Source organism: Protopterus annectens, chromosome 6.part1 (genome assembly GCF_019279795.1).
Source record: "Protopterus annectens isolate FY-2018-M chromosome 6.part1, PAN1.0, whole genome shotgun sequence".
Lineage (NCBI taxonomy): Eukaryota > Metazoa > Chordata > Ceratodontiformes > Protopteridae > Protopterus > Protopterus annectens.
This window is the reverse complement of record NC_056738.1, coordinates 408,173,384-408,191,995: the sequence shown is the minus strand read 5'-3', so window position 1 is coordinate 408,191,995 and position 18,612 is coordinate 408,173,384. Positions and strand designations below refer to the sequence as shown.

The window sequence follows — 18,612 nt, the reverse complement described above, 5'->3', positions numbered from 1 at the left end:
AGTAAATTAAGAAGGTAGTAGCAGCAGCACCAGACAGAATGCTAGGGCATGTCATCAACGTTATCGATGGCAGAGCAAAGAGGTGATGCTTCTACCCTACAGGGCCCTGGTTAGACCACGACTTGAGCACTCTGTGTACTTCTTGAGACCATACAAGAAAAGTGGCATCCAATTGCCAGAAAGAGTCCAGGGGAAATTCAAGATGCACTGAGCAGCGTGGAAAGGATATCACCAGAGATTAGAGGATGTTGAACTATACTGAGAAGATACGAGATGGCACAGGAGAAACATAGCATGTGGGCATAAGTTATGTTGGCAAGATATGAAACAGTTACTTTGAACAGGAGAAACAGAGTTGGGACTCTGGAGCAGGTGACATAGGCAGTAGGCTATTGGGGACAATTACTTAATGGGCCTACAAAAACACTTCTTAACTGAAATGGTTACTCATCCATAGTGTAGTCTACCAGAATAGGTGGTAAATTTCTCATCCACCCCATGGCAAGTTAGACAACATAGGACAGGTAGAGAAAAGGTGCTGGAAGGATGAGAAAGAAGGAAGCTGAATGTTAAATGCACTTAAAGGTCAGCTTAGAGAGTGTAAATGTTCCTTATTTACTGTCAAGCATAGTGTAAGGTTGTGCTGTGTAATACAATGTACATAAAACATGGTGTTGAAGGGTCCCCTATTATCTATATTATATGTTATAGATATTCATTGTATGTATGCTATTGTCACCAGATCTGATATAAAGTGAGGTAAGTGCAATGTGCTGAAACTTGATTTTTGTAATTACTTTTAAATACTTTACCATTTGTCAGAGAGTCAGTGGTGGGGAGGGAAGGACTGGAAGGCTTGCTCAATGCTCTTTCATTCGCACTGACTACAACCCCCTGATGGGGGTCGACTGGCTTTAGGTCAAGTAGACTGGGTAAGGAGGAGCACTAAGGGGTGCACTTGAAAGCATATGCACATTGACCACAGTGTTATCATAACATGCCATGCACAGGTGTTTGGATTTAAGAGCAGGCACAAGGGAGAAAAAAATCTCATGCTAGTATGATGCCACCTTGCAGAAATGTCTCTATTCTATTGTTTTCCCATTTTTTTGTAGAGTGAGGAGGGGTTCCATGGCATGGTGTATGGTTCTTGGCTGTGGTTTGTTATTTTTGGTGCCTGTAAGCACCAACCAATCTAAAGAACAAGTACTGTGAAGTAACAATGCTGACTGTTACTCTGTCATGCAGTCAAAGGCAGTTAGGTATTCAGTATCTGTTAACCAATATGTGATATAGCTAGTTTACTTTAATAAGGACTGTTGTCCAGTACGTATCTATTAAATATTCAATATTTTCCTTTTAGCAAAATGCAAAAAATTAGTATCTGCAAGCCTTAACTATAATTGAAAAGTGTACGCTTATATAAAGGCATAAGCTGTATCGGTATTTACTATAACAGCACAATCTTTTAATAATATGAATTTCATCAGAACATTATTGTTCTGTTTTCCATTTAATGATGGCAACCTGTACCAAAAGTTTTCAGTACAAGAAGCTAACTTCTTAAACCCATTAAACAAGTGAATTTTGGCAAGTCTGTGCTTGCTATCAGCATGACAAAACACAGCTCAGTCTATATGGCATCCAAAGGTATGACCCCATCATTGTGATACAGAATGATAAATCCCTGACTATGATCCAGAGAACCTAAATTCAGATAGTAGCTTGGGTGCTATCAGACACTGGGGGGAGGTGCATTCACATCCCAGATACCTTACACTGTGGGAGGGGTTCATGGTCTGGTTGGCTGGCTCCTCAAATTCAAGTGTGATATAGGGAAATATTGCCAGCCCAGCTATCTGTAATTTTGTAAATAATTCTATGTCAGTTGTGAATATTGATATGATTTATACAGAACTGTATGTTATGTACTGAGCTAAAATGTAACCAAAGCATGCCCTGCTGACTTAGAACAGAAATGCATATAAACTATATACCTGTGCAAATGTATGTTTTAACAGTACAAACTAGAACATAAAGGGTTACCTTGCAAAACTTAATAGTTGAGGTTAATTTACTTTATAGCTGGACCATAAACAAGAGAAGTTATCTCTCAGTTTCAGTGTAACAGATGCAATGTCTAAAGCTAAATGTGTTTTGTATTGTCTTGGGGAGAAGTAATTACTAGGTTTGAAATGCAGAGGTGTTGTATTACTTTGTGACTTCCTAGCACAGTCCTGAGCAAACATCTGAGAGATATGCATTTTTCACACAGACATGTTAAATTCTGTTAGTTTCTGTTTTAACCTGGGAACTGAATCCAGGTGACAAAAAGTGATGTCATCCAAGCTAACCCAGCAGTAATATTTGATATTAATTTAAGAAGAGACTGGGCATTTTGTATTTTGTCTTGAATCTAGCAAGAACATCCACTCATCATCACAATCTGCACTTGCCTTGCTGTAAGTAAGATTTAGGGCATAGTATCTATTTTAGATATAGATAGGAATATAGTAAAGATTAGTTCAGATTTTATTTATTTTATTTAACATTTGTTTACTGGGAAAGTCCGACTTGGAACAAAGCTCAGCTAAGGCCAGGGGAGAAATGCTACAGACACATGTCTTTGTAATGTGGGAGGAAACCGGTGTACCTGTAGAAAACCCACACAAACGCAGGGAAGACATGCAGACTCTGCACAGAAGGCACTCCAGCTGAGAATTGAACTGGTGAACCTCTTGCTGTGAGGCAACAATGCGACCACTGCACCGCTGCACCAAAAACAAATGTTTTCTGTATTTATTTGAGACTGTCCTGCAATGTTGTTTTAAAATATTTCCTGTCTGATTTTGAACTCTGAAATTACTGTGCTGAGTTATTGAGCATTGTCTTGTTCTTTTATTATTTATTATTAAATATATTTAAACCTGTCTTTGTGGCTGATATTTGTGAGACATATTTAAGCTCTTAGAGTACTTGTATATGCATTTGGTGGCACTGTACAGGCCACTCCTAAATAGCCTTGCAAGTCTTGGTCAGACTACCATTTGGATAATAGTAACATTACACAGTAGGATTGGACAACCTTTGTAAGGGTCTTATAGTAGCTGATAAGTAGGGGTGTGTGGCAGTGGAAACTACCTTATAGTCTGGGAAGAAGGGGACATAGCTAGTAAACCTGCACTAGCCTTCCCCAGGTGTGTGTGTGTGTGTGTGTGTGTGTGTGTGTGTGTGTGTGTGTGTGTGTGTGTGTGTGTGTGTGTATAAATCAAATTTCAAAGTATGTGTGCATCAGCTACTTGGGCAGGGACACAAAGCACTGGTTGGACAGAGAGGATGCTGAAGGTCTTGGCTTGACCCCTCAGCTGAGATCTTAACCCTATAACTGTGACAGTGGGGGGTCTTACTGGGGATCTGGAGAAAGAGGGATAAACCAGCTCCAGACTGACTGTGATCATTGTGTGCTCTAAAGGGAAATTGTACTTTACTGTGTATGTACTGGTCATCCTCCCAGTGTGTACATCCCCAAGCTGTTGCCAGTGGTGAAGACTGAGGCTCCTTGATTACTGGGCCAGTGTAGGGGCATCACATCAAGCAGATGCTTTCATCTGACAAAGTTGTAGCTATTAATAGAAATTGTGGGCTTGGCTTAGAGTAGGCCCCATTTGCATGTGAGAGGGAACATTCCCACACAAGGGAAAGATGCAATATACCTGTCACACACCAAGTATAGGGATGGAGCCTAAAATAGAAACACCCTGATTGCTGGCACCAGTAAATTTGAACCAGGGAATGCAGCACCTTCATGATTGCCTGGATAATTTCCTCTCTCCTCAAGTTTCACATATATGTCTGGGAACCCTCTATGGTGGGAGAATGAATGGGCTCATGAGCAGTAGGAGTGGGCATAGAAGAAAAACGTGTCTACAAAAAATATTAATTTGCAAAAGTAAAGATGAAAATAAAAGTAATATTAGCATTTAATGAATGTGTTTTTGAGATCTCATGGTGTTTTGAGAGTTCCATTGACTCTTATATTTATTTTATTTGTTTGTTTGTTTTTTGGGTTGTATTTTTTTTCTTTTGCTTACTGGGTTTGTCCGAGTGAGTTTAGTTAAAACCCCTTTTCAGTGTTTCTGTGTCTGAAATTATTACTTGTTGTGTTTGTTTACTCAAAGTTCATTAGTTTAGGAGAGTTTAATATTATCGGTATTGTGAGTCATGTGTGATACCAACAGAAAAAAATGATGGAGGAACAAGTGATTCTGAAGAAGAAGAAGGAGAGTGTTGGTCAGCCATATGGGAGCCACCCAGCTTGGTTGTAATGGGGAAGGCAAAATGGTGCTTATGTGATTATCCATGAAAGATGGTGGGATGCCCTTGGTATGATTATGCATGATTGTTTATGTGATTATCCGTGACAGATGTGAGGATTCCCTTGGTATGATTATGCATGAAGTTCATGTGGTTATCCATGACAGATGTGGGGCTGTCCTTGGTATAATTATGCATGTTAAGGCAGTTGTTGGGACTGTTGATGCAATATGCCAAGCAGCTAGAATCCTCTGAGGTTGAAAGTTGTGAATTGTTAATGGAACTGTATAATGCCATGTTGCCACACAAACAGAGATCTTATAAAATCCAAATTAAGGTTGCTGAGATATTTGGACAAATGGTTTACAATAAACAGTGCTTGGTTTTGCTGTCGGATAAGGCAATGATAACATTGAGATTAAATGGTATTATACAGGGTGAGAAAGACAATGATTGCACGACTTCATAAAAAAAAAATGGCACTCCTGATTGCCAAACAAATCCTTTGTTACTGAGCAGATTTACGGGCTATCGTTGTCTGCGGAGTGAATTTTTGGGAAATTTGGGGTAATCTTGATGTAATCTGTTTCCTGGTATAAAAAGTAGCAACTGTGGGAGCAGCTTTGGTAGCCTGGGAAGAGGAGGGGTGTTATGTTGTTTGAAGTATGACTTTTCTGACACTGCATTTTAGCAATGATCACAGTTTATCCCAGTTATTAAAGAATGTCAGTGACATGGGATGAAATACAAACTGACATTCATAGGCTTCTAAAAGTGTTCTGATAACTGCAATGCAGTTGTTCTGCAATTCACAATTTGAAATGGAAGGGCTTCAAAATAACCCCAAATGCTGGACTATGAATCAGAAGAAGTGGACATAAAAGTTTGCCTTAAGTGATGGGTGATTCATATTCAGTGGATTTGGAGAATAAAAGGGAAGAACAAGCTGAACAATATGGAAAAGATTTGTGTATGTTCCTTGGTGAATATGTATTTGCTAGAGAGGATATTATTTCCTTCATTGTTATTTTAAAAAGAACCAGATACAGCAAGCCATGCCGAAGTCACGCGTGTTATAGGACTGATAGTAAAGTCTTCTTGGATTGATGATAACACAGTGTACAAATGGTATTAATGTAAATTATCATGAGTCTAAATAATAGTCCATGGGACATTTGCTAGTTTAACAAATTAAAGGGTTATTTCAAAATATGCTAGGGTCTATATTAGAACATTGACGTTTCAAAACTTCGAATGCTCTAATATCGAACTCTATTCAGCGAAAGCTGAAAATATCGAAGCAACAGAAAACCAAATTTTTTCCTAGGGAAAGACTTTGGTTATCCATTTCTGTTGCTTCTGCATTTTCAGCGCTGTGGTGGAAAGTTACAGGTCGGGTTCAGGTAAGTGTGCGATTGAGTGTGGGTTAGGTTATTTAGGGTTAGGGTGCGGGTTAGGTATGTGTGCAATTGTGTGGACATGAGGGTTAGGGCGGATTAGGTGAGTTATGGTTAGGGTGCAGGTTAGGTATGTGTGCAATTGTGTGGACATGAGGGTTAGGGCGGGTTAGGTGAGTTAGGGTTAGGGCGCAGGTGAGGTGACTGTGCGATAGTTACGGACCTTAGGGTTAGGGTTTGGGTTAAGGTAAGTGCATAGTTAGTGGTGTGTGTATAGTTTAGTCTAGGGTTAGGTGTAAGATTTTAGGTGTATGTGTGTGGATTGCTGTTTGTTTGGTGTGCTTGTGTTGTGTGTATGTGTTTTGGGACAGCATTTTTTTTCCCTAGGATAAAATGAGCTGTTCTGTATGTTTGATGTTTTCAGGTTTTGCTGAATAGGGTTCGATATTAGAACATTCGAAGTTTTGAAACTTCAATGTTCTAATATAGACCCAATATGCTACATATGTGAGCTAATAAACTTTGCTTTCTTGATTAAAATGTTATTATCATTTACTGTCAGGTAACCTAGTGATCTTTTATTTAGTTATGTTAACAATGTGATGAGAAAAATCAGTGTGCTTGATACACTGCCCTTTATGGTGTGGTTTCTTTATTATCTGGGTAAAGTTTGAAATGAATGGGAAAAACATATCATACTGTACAGTTTATTAAATATGTACCAGCCAGAGAGATGATCATTTTTTATATCAATTATTCAAATGAACTCGTATCTAGCTGCTCATGTATTGAAGATATAGATATTCCTAGACTCAGGAGATTTTCTTGGACTGGTCATAAGTTGCTGTTTAAATATTAGTCAGTAATATTGTCAATAGTTTAAAAGTCAAGAAGATATTTACTAAACATTCAACATACTATTTTATGTGGTTAATATACTTGTTTTACCTAACATTTTCAGTTTAGTTATGTTAGCATTGTAATTTGAAAGAACAATTTTTTTGAAGGAGTTGTCAGGATGGGGGCTTCTTCATTCCCATCTAATACTGGGGAAAAAAAAACGAGTCTGAAAGAATAGTTGAAGAGAGAGTCTCTCCTCTCATAGTGTCATAGTTTATATGAAATGGAAAAAAACTTAAATGCTTATTACATGTGCATTGGGTGGTGAGACTATTATTTCCTTTGTAGTTAAACAGAGCACATAAGCTGGATATAGATGTCTGTGCATTAGAGATTTGGGTATTCCTGGACTGACAAACTTTACTCAGCAGGTTATATGATGCTGTTTATGTGAGAGTTATAAGTATTAGTGTAAGTCTGAACATCCCAAGGATTTGTGCTACTTATTGACTGATTGAGTGAATAATTAGTTAATAGATTGATTTATATTTTTTACTAGAGTAGATCACTGAGCCATATTGACCAATTGCTGAGTCATTCTTGAGAGTACATACAAATGATGCAAATGTTGACTAGCTTATGCAGTTGTTTTGATTAAGTAATCCAAGAAGCTGTATAAAAGTATATGCAAAAAATAATATATGTTGATAAGATTAGTAACATGTTTAAAGGGGGGAGGGCATGCAAGCATAATTACTGGCTATTTGCAATGAGTTTCTTTGGGGAGATGTGCTTTAAACTATGATCTGAATTTAGAGTAAGAGGTTAGCTCTTCTATTTCTTATTATTATTATTTCTCATAGTTTATATCCTAAAGAAGAAAATATGTACTCAGTATAATGTAAGTTTGTTCTGGATATCTGAAGAATTGGACCAGAACTAAGGTTGTAGAATGGTGATTTCATTGTAGCTTGGCAGTTGGTGGAAGATTTCTAATTGTAAAAGCTTAAATATCTGTGATCCAAGTAAAGAATCTGTCATTTGTTTAATTTTTATTCATTTAGACTTCTTGATAGTCAAGCAATGATCGCTTTGCAAGTCAAGAGAGCTTCTGCAGAAATGTCATACATGTATTTTTATGGTTAATCTTTCGGTTTCAAACGTTTTTGTTACATTTTAACAAGTAATTAATTAGTTTGCTTCCTAGTTGTATTACGATTTGAAAGAATAGTGTGTTTGAATTGTTGGTGTTGAGAAGCTTCTCCTCCACTGCCTGTCTTACATTTTATATGTACATAGGAAAGCTTGCAATTTCACAATGTTTCTTTTTAGAATTGTAAAGTTGGTACCTGAAAGTTGACTGGAGAGAAAGTACAGCAGTTCAAGGAATTACTCAGGACTCTAGCACCCCAAGAAGAGGAGGAAATAGGTGGAGCTGAAGAAGAATGATAGCACCTAAAGGCAGCATGTGTTAGGACTACAGAAAAGATATGTGGCCGAGCCAGGTATGGAAATAAGGTACATAAGGAAAGCTGGTGGTGGAATGCAAAAGTCCAGGAAGTCATCAAAAGAAAAAAGGAGTGCATGAAGAAGTGGGAGACAGAAAAGCCTGACAAGGTTAGGACGGACTACTGGTTGGCTAACAAAGAAGCTAAGAAAGAAGTTGCAATAGCAAAGAATAGGGCATCGGATGCATTCTACCAGCTTCTGGAAAGTGACTCAGTAAGGGGCACAAAGAAGCTATATCAGGTTGCAAGGCAAAGACATAAAGATAAAGAAGATAGTCAGACATCCTTCATAAGGGTTGGCAGCAACAACCTGGTCACCAGCCCAGAGGACATCAAGGGCAGATGGAAGGAGTAGTTCCAGCAGCTTCTGAATGAAGAAAACCCTACAGAAGCTGTACTGCCCCAGAGACAGCCTACAATGAGAAAAGAAGAGGAGCCCAACATAGAAGTAGTAAGAACAGCTCTAAGGAAGATGAAGTCAGGGAAAGCAGCAGGCCCAGATGAGGTCACAGCAGATATGATAAAGATGCTGGGTGACATAGGGGAGAAATGACTCCTGAGGGCACTAATAGCAGTGTGGAGAGAAAGGCATATCCCAGATGACTGGAGAATAAATATACTCATGCCAGTGTACAAGAACAAAGGGGACATCCACAACTGTGGGCAGTACAGAGGCATCAAACTCCTATCACATTGCATGAAAGTTCTGGAGAGGGTGATTGATAAATGGATATGTAGAGTAGTAGAATGTAAGATGGGAGATGAGCAGTTTGGATTCAAATCAGGATGCAGCACATCTCACCCAATGTTTGCACTGAGACAGATACTTAAGAAGAAGCTAGAGATGAGGAGAGAGTCCAACTGGGTATTGCTAGACATGGAGAAAGCATACGACAAGGTCCAAAGAAAGCTGATCAAGGCAGTACTGCAGTGGTTGAAGTCCCAGAAACATTGGTAGAATTAGTGCAAGCTATGTACAAGGACCCAATGGCACAAGTATGTACAGTGTTCGGCCTCACAGAGGGGTTCCCAGGGGTGTGGGTGTACATCAGGGTTCAGCTCTGACCCCACTGCTGTTCATACTGGTGATGGACTACATTAGCAGACAGGTTGGAGGGGACAGATCAACAAAGTTGCTGTATGCAGATGATGTGGCAGTACTGGCAGACTCCGAGCTAGAACTTCAGCAAAGGATAGGAGAATGGAAAGCAAAACTGAAGGCACATGGGATGAAACTAAGCACAGATAAGATGGTGGTAATAGCAGCAAATTGGGGAAATCAGGAGAAGCTGAGAATAGAGATAGAAGGGAAGATAGTGGAACAGATAAACAGCTTCAAGTATCTGGGAGGAGTATTTGAGGAGAAGGGTAGTCTGAATGAAGAAGTCAATGCTAGAATCAGAGGGGCTGCAGCCAACTGGCATAGAGTATTAGGTGTAGTCTATGACAGAAGATTGCCAAAGAAGCTGAAAAATAAGGTGTACAAGACAGTGGTGTGACCAGTACTACTGTATGGTACAGAAACCTGGACAGTAAAGGCAGAACGGTTGAAGAAGCTAGAGGTGATGGAAATTAAGTGCCTGAGAAAGATGATAGGATGCACACTGTGGGACAGATGAAATAATGAGGACATATGAGTAGAAGCCAAAGTAGCTCCAGTTGCAGAAAAGATCAAAGAGAACAGATTATGGTGGTTTGGGCACATGTGTAGAAAAGCAGAAGACAATCTGGTGAGGAAATTTGGGACAGACAGGAAGAAGGTAAGAGGAAGCGAAGACATCCAGCAAAGAGGTGGATGGATTGTGTGAAAGAAGATCTGTGACAGTCAGGCATGAGTGTTGAAGAAGTGTGTGGCACTGAATCCAGAGAGTTGGTGACAGTTAACACAATACCCAACCCCATAAAGAAAAATGGGAAAAAGGGGGCTGATGATGATGATGAAGGTTGGTATGTTTCCTTACCAATAAATAGGATAACTTTATTTTAATACTAACTTGCATTTGGGTTGGTGAGTCTCACCCTTAATTGTCATACGTCCCACAGAGATTAGAATGCGTAAGGTTTAATCAAGAGGTAACTGCTGTAAATGAGTTAGAAAAGACACGATACATATAAAGTCCAGGGTGAGAGAAGGTGGAACTTTCTATCATTTGTGTTGCTTGAGTACATGTAGGAGGATGGACAGCACCATCCTCCTACAAAAGTAACCTTACATTTGTCTATTTACATCTGCTGTTTTAGGCCAAATGATACAGGGTTCTACAGCTAATAGACCATCATCCAAATTCATGTCATATTTAGCCACCCTGGTGACATTTTTGCTTCAGCATGATTTTGGAACTTTTGTTTTACTCAGAAAGTGCCTGTTGCAAGCTAAATTGTATTGTAGTACTTAAAAAGCTCAAAGTAAAGAAACTCACAATATTGCAACTTTCTTTATTAACAACTCTTGCTAAATCTTTTTTTTAAATTTTTTGTGAAACATTAGGTTTGGACGGAAGGCAGTTATGCTGGGGTGCTGCTTGCAGATGGCTGTTACAGGAACGTGTGCAGCTTTGTCTCCCAATTTCACTGCTTACTGCATCCTTCGCTTCCTATTAGGAATGGCTGGTTCTGGTATTACACTCAATGCAGCATCTCTTGGTAAGTATGCACTAAAATACATACTAAGTAAATAGCTCCTGTCAGTAATTAACAGCCAGCATTGCTTTATATTTATGATCTTGTTAAACAAAAAATCTCTCTAAATAAATATATATACATACATACATACATATATATATATATATATATATATATATATATATATATATATATATATATATCAGTAATATAGCACTAACCTAGAATCATAGTCTATCATCGTACATCATACTATATTTTTATTACGATTATTATTATGATTAGTAAAACTGTTTCTATTACAAAATTACATTAATAATGCTTCAAGAAGACCTGATAATAGTGTTATCACCACATAAATATAACAAATAGCCTCATAATCACCAGTTATATTCTTCTGAAATTTGTTTGATATTTTAATTACTACTTAACATTTTTTACATGAAGCAATAAACTACTTCTTTTTTAAAGTAACCTTTAAAGTTGGTCTGCTTAAAAAACAATTTTAGTAATTAGAGTTAGATTTCAACAGACAATAAAAGACATGGTGGATTTGTAAGAAAGAGTTAAGTTAAGAACATTAAATTAGAAGTATTCAAATTAAACTTAAAATCCTAAGGTTAAGTAACTTACTTCATATTCATTTAAACAGAAGAGCATAAAGATATTGTGGCTTAAAGTTAGGCCTTTGGTTAAGTCTCACTGCGAAAGTCCAATTGTTTTTTGTGAGATGTGACTGCTAGGTTATGTTCACATGTGCTATGTGAGATGTGACAGCTGGGTTATGTTCACATGTGCTTTGTGAGATTTGACTGCTGGGTTATGGTCACATGTTTTGTGAGATGTGACTGCTAGGTTATGGTCAAGTGTTTTGTGAGATGAGACTGCTGGCTTATGCTCGCATGTGTTTTGTGAGATGCGACTGCTGGGTTATGGTCACATGCGTTTTGCGAGATGTGACTGATGGGTTATGGTCACATGCATTTTGGGAAATGAGACTGCTGGGTTATGGTCACATGCATTTTGGGAAATGAGATTGCTGGGTTATGGTCACATGCATTTTGTGAGATGTGACTGATGGGTTATGGTCACATGCATTTTGTGAGATGTGACTGATGGGTTATGGTCACATGCATTTTGGGAAATGAGACTGCTGGGTTATGGTCACATGCAATTTGTGAGATGTGACTGATGGGTTATGGTCACATGCATTTTGTGAGATGTGACTGATGGGTTATGGTCACATGCATTTTGGGAAATTAGACTGCTGGGTTATGGTCACATGCATTTTGTGAGATGTGACTGATGGGTTATGGTCAGCTTTGTTTTGTGAGATGTGACTGCCAGTTTATACATACATACATAAACACACACACACACACACACACACACACACACACATATATATATATATATATATATATATATATATATATATATATATACTTACTTAAATACAAATATTTCAAGAATGGGCAATAATACCCTTGTAGCCTGCTGATATACCAAAACAGTTGTTCCCATAATAAGTGCCCAGGCTGTTCTTAAAAATATCTAAACAAGTGCTCTCTTTAATGTAATTTTGGTAGTCTATCTATGCATCAGTACTGTCTCAGAAAAACAATTAGTATACTTATCATTCCTGTAGAATCTCCTACACATGCTGTCTGGTGATTCTCTACTACTTTTTCATAACTTCAAACATTCCCAGAGGCAGTGTCTCTCAATCCTGCATGGCTCTCAACTGCCTAGATTTTCACCTCATATTTTTCATCAGTTCTTAATAAAATTTGTGGTTTTCTGGCAAATCCCTGGGGACTGATGTCATGAAATAATGCCATACATTTGAGTTTCAGACTTCGTATCCATCTGAAAAGGCATGTTAACACAAATCCTATAATTTTAGCAACTTTTGATGTTTGTAGGAGCAATATTTAAAATCTGTCCCTGTTTTTGGGCCTTTGTCGCCCCATTATTTTAAGCTCTGTCCAGATTTTTTGCTGTAAGAGGTTCAGAGGTATGTCTGTGCATCTGAATTAATTCTCCTCTTAAATATCTTTATGAGACATTGTACAAGTTCAGATATTTTAGTCTTTCATAATAACTTAAAATTTCACATCCATGGATGCCCTTCGTTTATTTCTGCTGAACTCTTTCCAGTTAACTTGTGCTTGTTTTCTTATAAAGTTTCTATACTGTTATTTTGTATTCAAGTTTAGGTCTAACATAAGAAACAAAAAATGACTTCATCATTTCTGACTTTCTAGACTTGATAAATCTTTTTATACAACCTATAGTTCTATAAATATTATTAACCAATTGATTAATATGATTAGAAAAACTCAGAGTTGGATATACCCATATAATCAGGTCCTTTAATGAATGTACAGTTTCAATCACTGTACGCTGTATTAAGTATTCACCTTTCAATATATGTCTCCCAAATCTCATATGCTTAATTTTTGATGTACTTATCAGCATATTACTCTTCAGTGCCCAAATGCTCAGTTTTGTCAAGTTCTTTTACAGACATGCCCTATTTATAACACATGTAATCCGTTTCCCCATTTTCAAATCATCTGCATACAGACTGTAGAACACCTCAGATGAAAAAGATAGACTGATAGATCTGAAAGATACAATCTAAAAAAGGATGGGCCTAGGACAGAACCCTGTGGGTCACCCTGACTGTAACCTTGAATTTCATCTGTCCAGATAGTGTATGATACTTGTCATGTCCCATTTGTAAGGCATGCAGCTATCCATCTTCTGAAGAGTACCTCAATACCTAGTTATTCTAATTTATTGATCCGTGTTTTGTGTAAGACAGTATGAAATGCTGAAGTTAAATCTATATAAATTATTATCCAAATAACTGAAGCCAAGAAAATAAACACACCACAAACACCAGCCACTCCGAATTCGGACAACCTGTGTCACTGCACAAAACGAGAAGAGCCAACTGAATCAAGTATAAAGTTTATTACACAAAACAAACCACCGTAGTGTTAAGCGCTTTCACTCAGTAAATACCGAGCTTCCTCAGAACACAGTAAATTGCCATGACATTGTTTAAATACTTTCAGAAAATCACCTGACTCAGGTGTACAGCCAATGCAACCTTTATGTTTCTTTTTAAAATTGTGCAAAACATCAAAACCTTGTTAGTATATGAAAAAAACCTGTGCAATATGGTCTAAGGTATCACAAAATACCATAAATTCATTCCACAAACAATCCTATGCAACAACAACCCCCAATTAATTGTTAAAAATAACTTGTCCAGTTCAGTTGTCAAGGCACCATGTTAAAATATTAAATAAGAAATGTAAAATATAATACTATTAAAATTCAACACTCCAAAATAAAACTTGTAGTAAAATGAATTAAACATTTATTAAAAACAAGACAGTGTCTCCCTTTGATCCACAACCCTCCGCAAACATGTATGAGTTTGTGGAATGGGTTATAACCGGGCCGCCCTAAGTTTTAACACACTGCTGATACTAATGTTATCGTTCAGACCCGGGGCCCTACCTGTATCAAGCCTCAGTTGCCAAAGCCACTCTTTATACTCTAATCTTGATTCCCAGTTACCTCCCCTGAGGTCTGGGGCCACCTGTTCTAAAACCATAAATTTTATATCCATTTGATCACATACAAGGGAATGTTTAAAAAAAGCATTAGCATCCTTCCCCTTGGATACATCATACATGTGTTCGTACACTCTTTTTTTCAGTTGTCTTTCCGTTTTACCTGCGTAAAAACTGTTACATGTGACACAAATTCCCAAATAAATAACCCCCTTAGTCCCACAATTAAAATATCTAGTAGATTTAAATTTGTATTTTCTTGACGGAATAAATACAGTTCCTTGATTCATGATAAAACTACACTGCTAGCATGCTCCACACTTATATGTACCAACTTTCAGTTTGTTGGTATTAAATTTTGGTACTGAGTTCCTTTCCAACATTTCTTTCAAGTTAATGTCTCTCTTTCTAACAAAATGGGGGATACTGGGAATATAACTTCTAATCTCATCATTCAAAGATAAAATAGGCCAATGTTTCAAAATAATTTGCTCTACTTCATTTGATGTGGAAGAGTACGTGTGTATAAAGTTACTTTTAAATTCATCTAAGTTTGATACCATGTTAGCATTATTCATTTTCCCTGTCCCTAACAAAGGAAAATATTTTGAGTTTCTATTCTCTATAACTTCTAGGGCCATACTGACAATAAGTTTCCTGGGATATCCTTTTTATTCAAACAGTACTCCAATAGTCCTGACCTCTTCCAAAAATACATCCATCATACTGGTCATCCTTGAGGCCCTAATCATTTGACCCTTAACAATGCCCTTTTTTTGAAAAAAAGGATGTCCACTGTCAAAATGTAAATAAGAATTTGAAAATGTGCTTTTTCTAAAAATCTTAGATTGAAAACAGTGGTTGATGTAATCCTTGTACAGGGTGACTTCCAAATAACTCAACTGATGTTGGTCAATATTGTGTGTAAAACGTAAGAAGTCAGTACTATTATTGATATGTCCCAGAAATTCATTGAACGTGTCTTCTGACCCATTCCATAAAAGACATATGTCATCTAGGTATCTAGTGTAATACCTAATGTACTTAGACCATTGAGTCCTTAAAATAGATTTCTGCTCCCAGTAATATAAAACACAATTAGCATATAACAGGGCACAAGGAGCCCCCAATGCCACTCCCTTCTTCTGCTGATAGAATTCTCCATTAAAATAAATGAAATTGTTATTTAAAATTGTCTCCATAAACTCAAGAACTAAATTAATAGTATTACCATCCAGACCAGACTCGGCCACCAATATTTCACCAAACCAGTCTAGCCCAGTTTTGTGGGGAATACTAGGAAACAATTCCACTATATCAATGGTAACCATCAAAGTATCTGTCCCAAATTTTTCCTGGTCCATACCCTTTAAAAAATCCCAAGAATCTTTATTTATATGCGGGATAGAAGCTACAAATTTCTTAACTGTGGAATCAACATACTTGGCTAGTGGCTCCGTAATGCTTCCTCCACCTGATACTATAGGTCTAAACTTAATAGGGTCAACACTTTTATGGGTCTTTGGTATTCAAAAAATCACAGAAATTTTAGGTTTTTCAACATGCAAATAGTTAAATAACCATTCATTAATGCTCCCTTGCAATAAATGATCATACAAATAATACCCTATCTTTGCGTGTGCTATATTGAAATCTCGTTCCTGGAAACTACCCCATACTGGTCCAAATCCTGTAATAGATTGTGTAAATGTGGCTCATAATCAGCAGTGTACATAAGAACCACCCCACCGCCCTTGTCTGGTTTCATAACTCTACATTTCTCTTGATTTAGGAATTCAATAATATTCCTTTCTTTTTTGTTAAAATTATCAGAGTACCTGTGATTACTATTCTTTTCACATAACCTTATGTCTCTTTCAACTAATTCCTCAAAAACTTTGAGTGAGGGATGGTTGGGGGGGTTAAATGCACTTTTCCTGGATAATCGCAATTTGTGTGGGACTGCCCTTTGAAAAAAATTTTTCAATTTAACTGTCTAATAAACAGTTTTAAATCAATCAAGGTGTTGGCCGTTATCCCTGGCCGGGAGGGGACAAAATTAAATCCTTTGGAAAAAAGTTCAAAGTATTCATCCGTGGGTGTAAGTTCAGTAAAATTAAAAATAGTAAAATTCCCTTGCCTCCAGATAACTTGTTTATTCACCATGCTGTTTGAGTTATCAGGGTCAACAACTTCAGGAAAAATAATCTGTTCCATTAATTCAAGGGACAGTTCCACCCTCTGTTCAGGTGTCTCCCTCCCCTCCCCGGGATACTGAAAATCCCGAAAGGACTGTTGCCTTTCTTTTTTGGCCAGCCTCTCACTTCTTCTCAAAACCGGTTGCCCATTAACATGATTGTTAAAATTATTGTTGTGATATTCATGAGTCCCATCCAAAAAAACATTGTCAGTTTGGTTCGCCAAAGAAAAATGTTTAGAAACCGGGTAAGCCCTACCTTCCTTATATTCAAGAAGGTCCCTCTCTAACTTCCTAATTTTCCTATTAACAACTTTAATACAGAATTGATCAATTTCATGAAAAACATTGTCGTAATTTCTTTTCACACTAGTAAACATACTGTCATTCAAAACTTTATGATGTACCATATTAAGCTCTTTAAGTAAATTGTCAGCCTTATTTTCATAGTCCCTAATCATTAAATTCAAAACTTCTATCCCCGTTTTGTTAAACACTTCACATAATTGTTGATATAATGCAGTGCCCGGCTTAACATTATTCGGGAATTTAAAAACTCGAAGCCCTTTAGGGACCCGGTTAACGTGAACGCATTCCTTTAAGTAGTCAATCTCCAACTGGTTTGACTTGAATGTGTACATTTTATCTTTAAAGTTGTTAAAGTTATCATCCAGATTAGTTTCAAAAGTGTTTACAGTACCTTCGTTGAAATTGAAACGCCTGTTTGTCCAAGAGTCAAAGTTAAAGGAGTTCAAATTATTGTCCGTACGGACCCTTTGTGTGTTTCTGTTAGAACCAGACCTTGTAGGTGATGAATTACACTGCCCAAAAGCTTGTGCCACATTCATCGGTCCACCGTCCTCCACACTGTTAGGAGGGTTCAACGCTCTACACGTACCACGCGACCTCTGACCCTCTGGTAACTGCTGCTGGTTGCCAGGTAACAACACACCAGTTTCAGAATTCCATTCCCGGAAAGTATCTGTAAGTTGAGAAAGAAGAGCAAGAACCTGCTTGAATTCACCCCGTGTCACGGGTGAATTATCAGAAAGGTTTGGATTGTCAACAACTGTTAACAATTGTTAACAACTTTAAAGATAAAATGTACGCATTCAAGTCAAACCAATTGGAGATTGACTACTTAAAGGAATGCGTTCACGTTAACCAGGTCCCTAAAGGGCTTTGAGTTTTTAAATTCCCGAATAATGTTAAGCCGGGCACTGCATTATATCAACAATTATATGAAGTGTTTAACAAAACGGGAATAGAAGTTTTGAATTTAATGATTAGGGACTATGAAAATAAGGCTGACAATTTACTTAAAGAGCTTAATATGGTACATCATAAAGTTTTGAATGACAGTATGTTTACTAGTGTGAAAATAAATTATGACAATGTTTTTCATGAAATTGATCAGTTCTGTATTGAAGTTGTTAATAGGAAAATTAGGAAGTTAGAGAGGGACCTTCTTGAATATAAGGAAGGTAGGGCTTACCCGGTTTCTAAACATTTTTCTTTGGCTAACCAAACTGACAATGTTTTTTTGGATGGGACTCATGAATATCACAACAATAATTTTAACAATCATGTTAATGGGCAACCAGTTTTGAGAAGAAGTGAGAAGCTGGCCGAAAAAGAAAGGCAACAGTCCTTTTGGGATTTTCAGTATCCCGGGGAGGGGAGGGAGACACCTGAACAGAGGGTGGAACCGTCCCTTGAATTAATGGAACAGATTATTTTTCCTGAAGTTGTTGACCCTGATAACTCAAATAGCATGGTGAATAAACAAGTTATCTGGAGGCAAGGGAATTGTACTATTTTTAATTTTACTGAACTTACACCCACTGATGAATACTTTGAGCTTTTTTCCAAAGGATTTAATTTTGTCCCCTCCCGGCCAGGGATAACGGCCAACACCTTGATTGATTTAAAACTGTTTATTAGACAGTTAAATTTAAACATTTTTTTCAAAGGGCAGTCCCACACAAATTGCGATTATCCAGGAAAAGTGCATTTAACCCCCCCCAACCATCCCTCACTCAAAGTTTTTGTGGAATTAGTTGAAAGAGACATAAGGTTATGTGAAAAGAATAGGAATCACAGGTACTCTGATAATTTTAACGAAAAAGAAAGGAATATTA

The 18,612-nt window shown here is 37.4% G+C and overlaps 1 protein-coding gene across 1 annotated transcript in view; it reads left to right on the top strand.

The window, feature by feature from the left end:
* Positions 1–18,612, top strand: part of LOC122805301 (solute carrier family 22 member 6-A-like) — a 291,374-nt gene that overhangs the window by 53,523 nt on the left and 219,239 nt on the right. Inside the window, exon 4 of the mRNA XM_044075389.1 lies at positions 10,548–10,702. Within this exon, the coding sequence (XP_043931324.1) occupies positions 10,548–10,702 (155 nt within the window). The remainder of the gene's footprint in view (positions 1–10,547; positions 10,703–18,612) is intronic.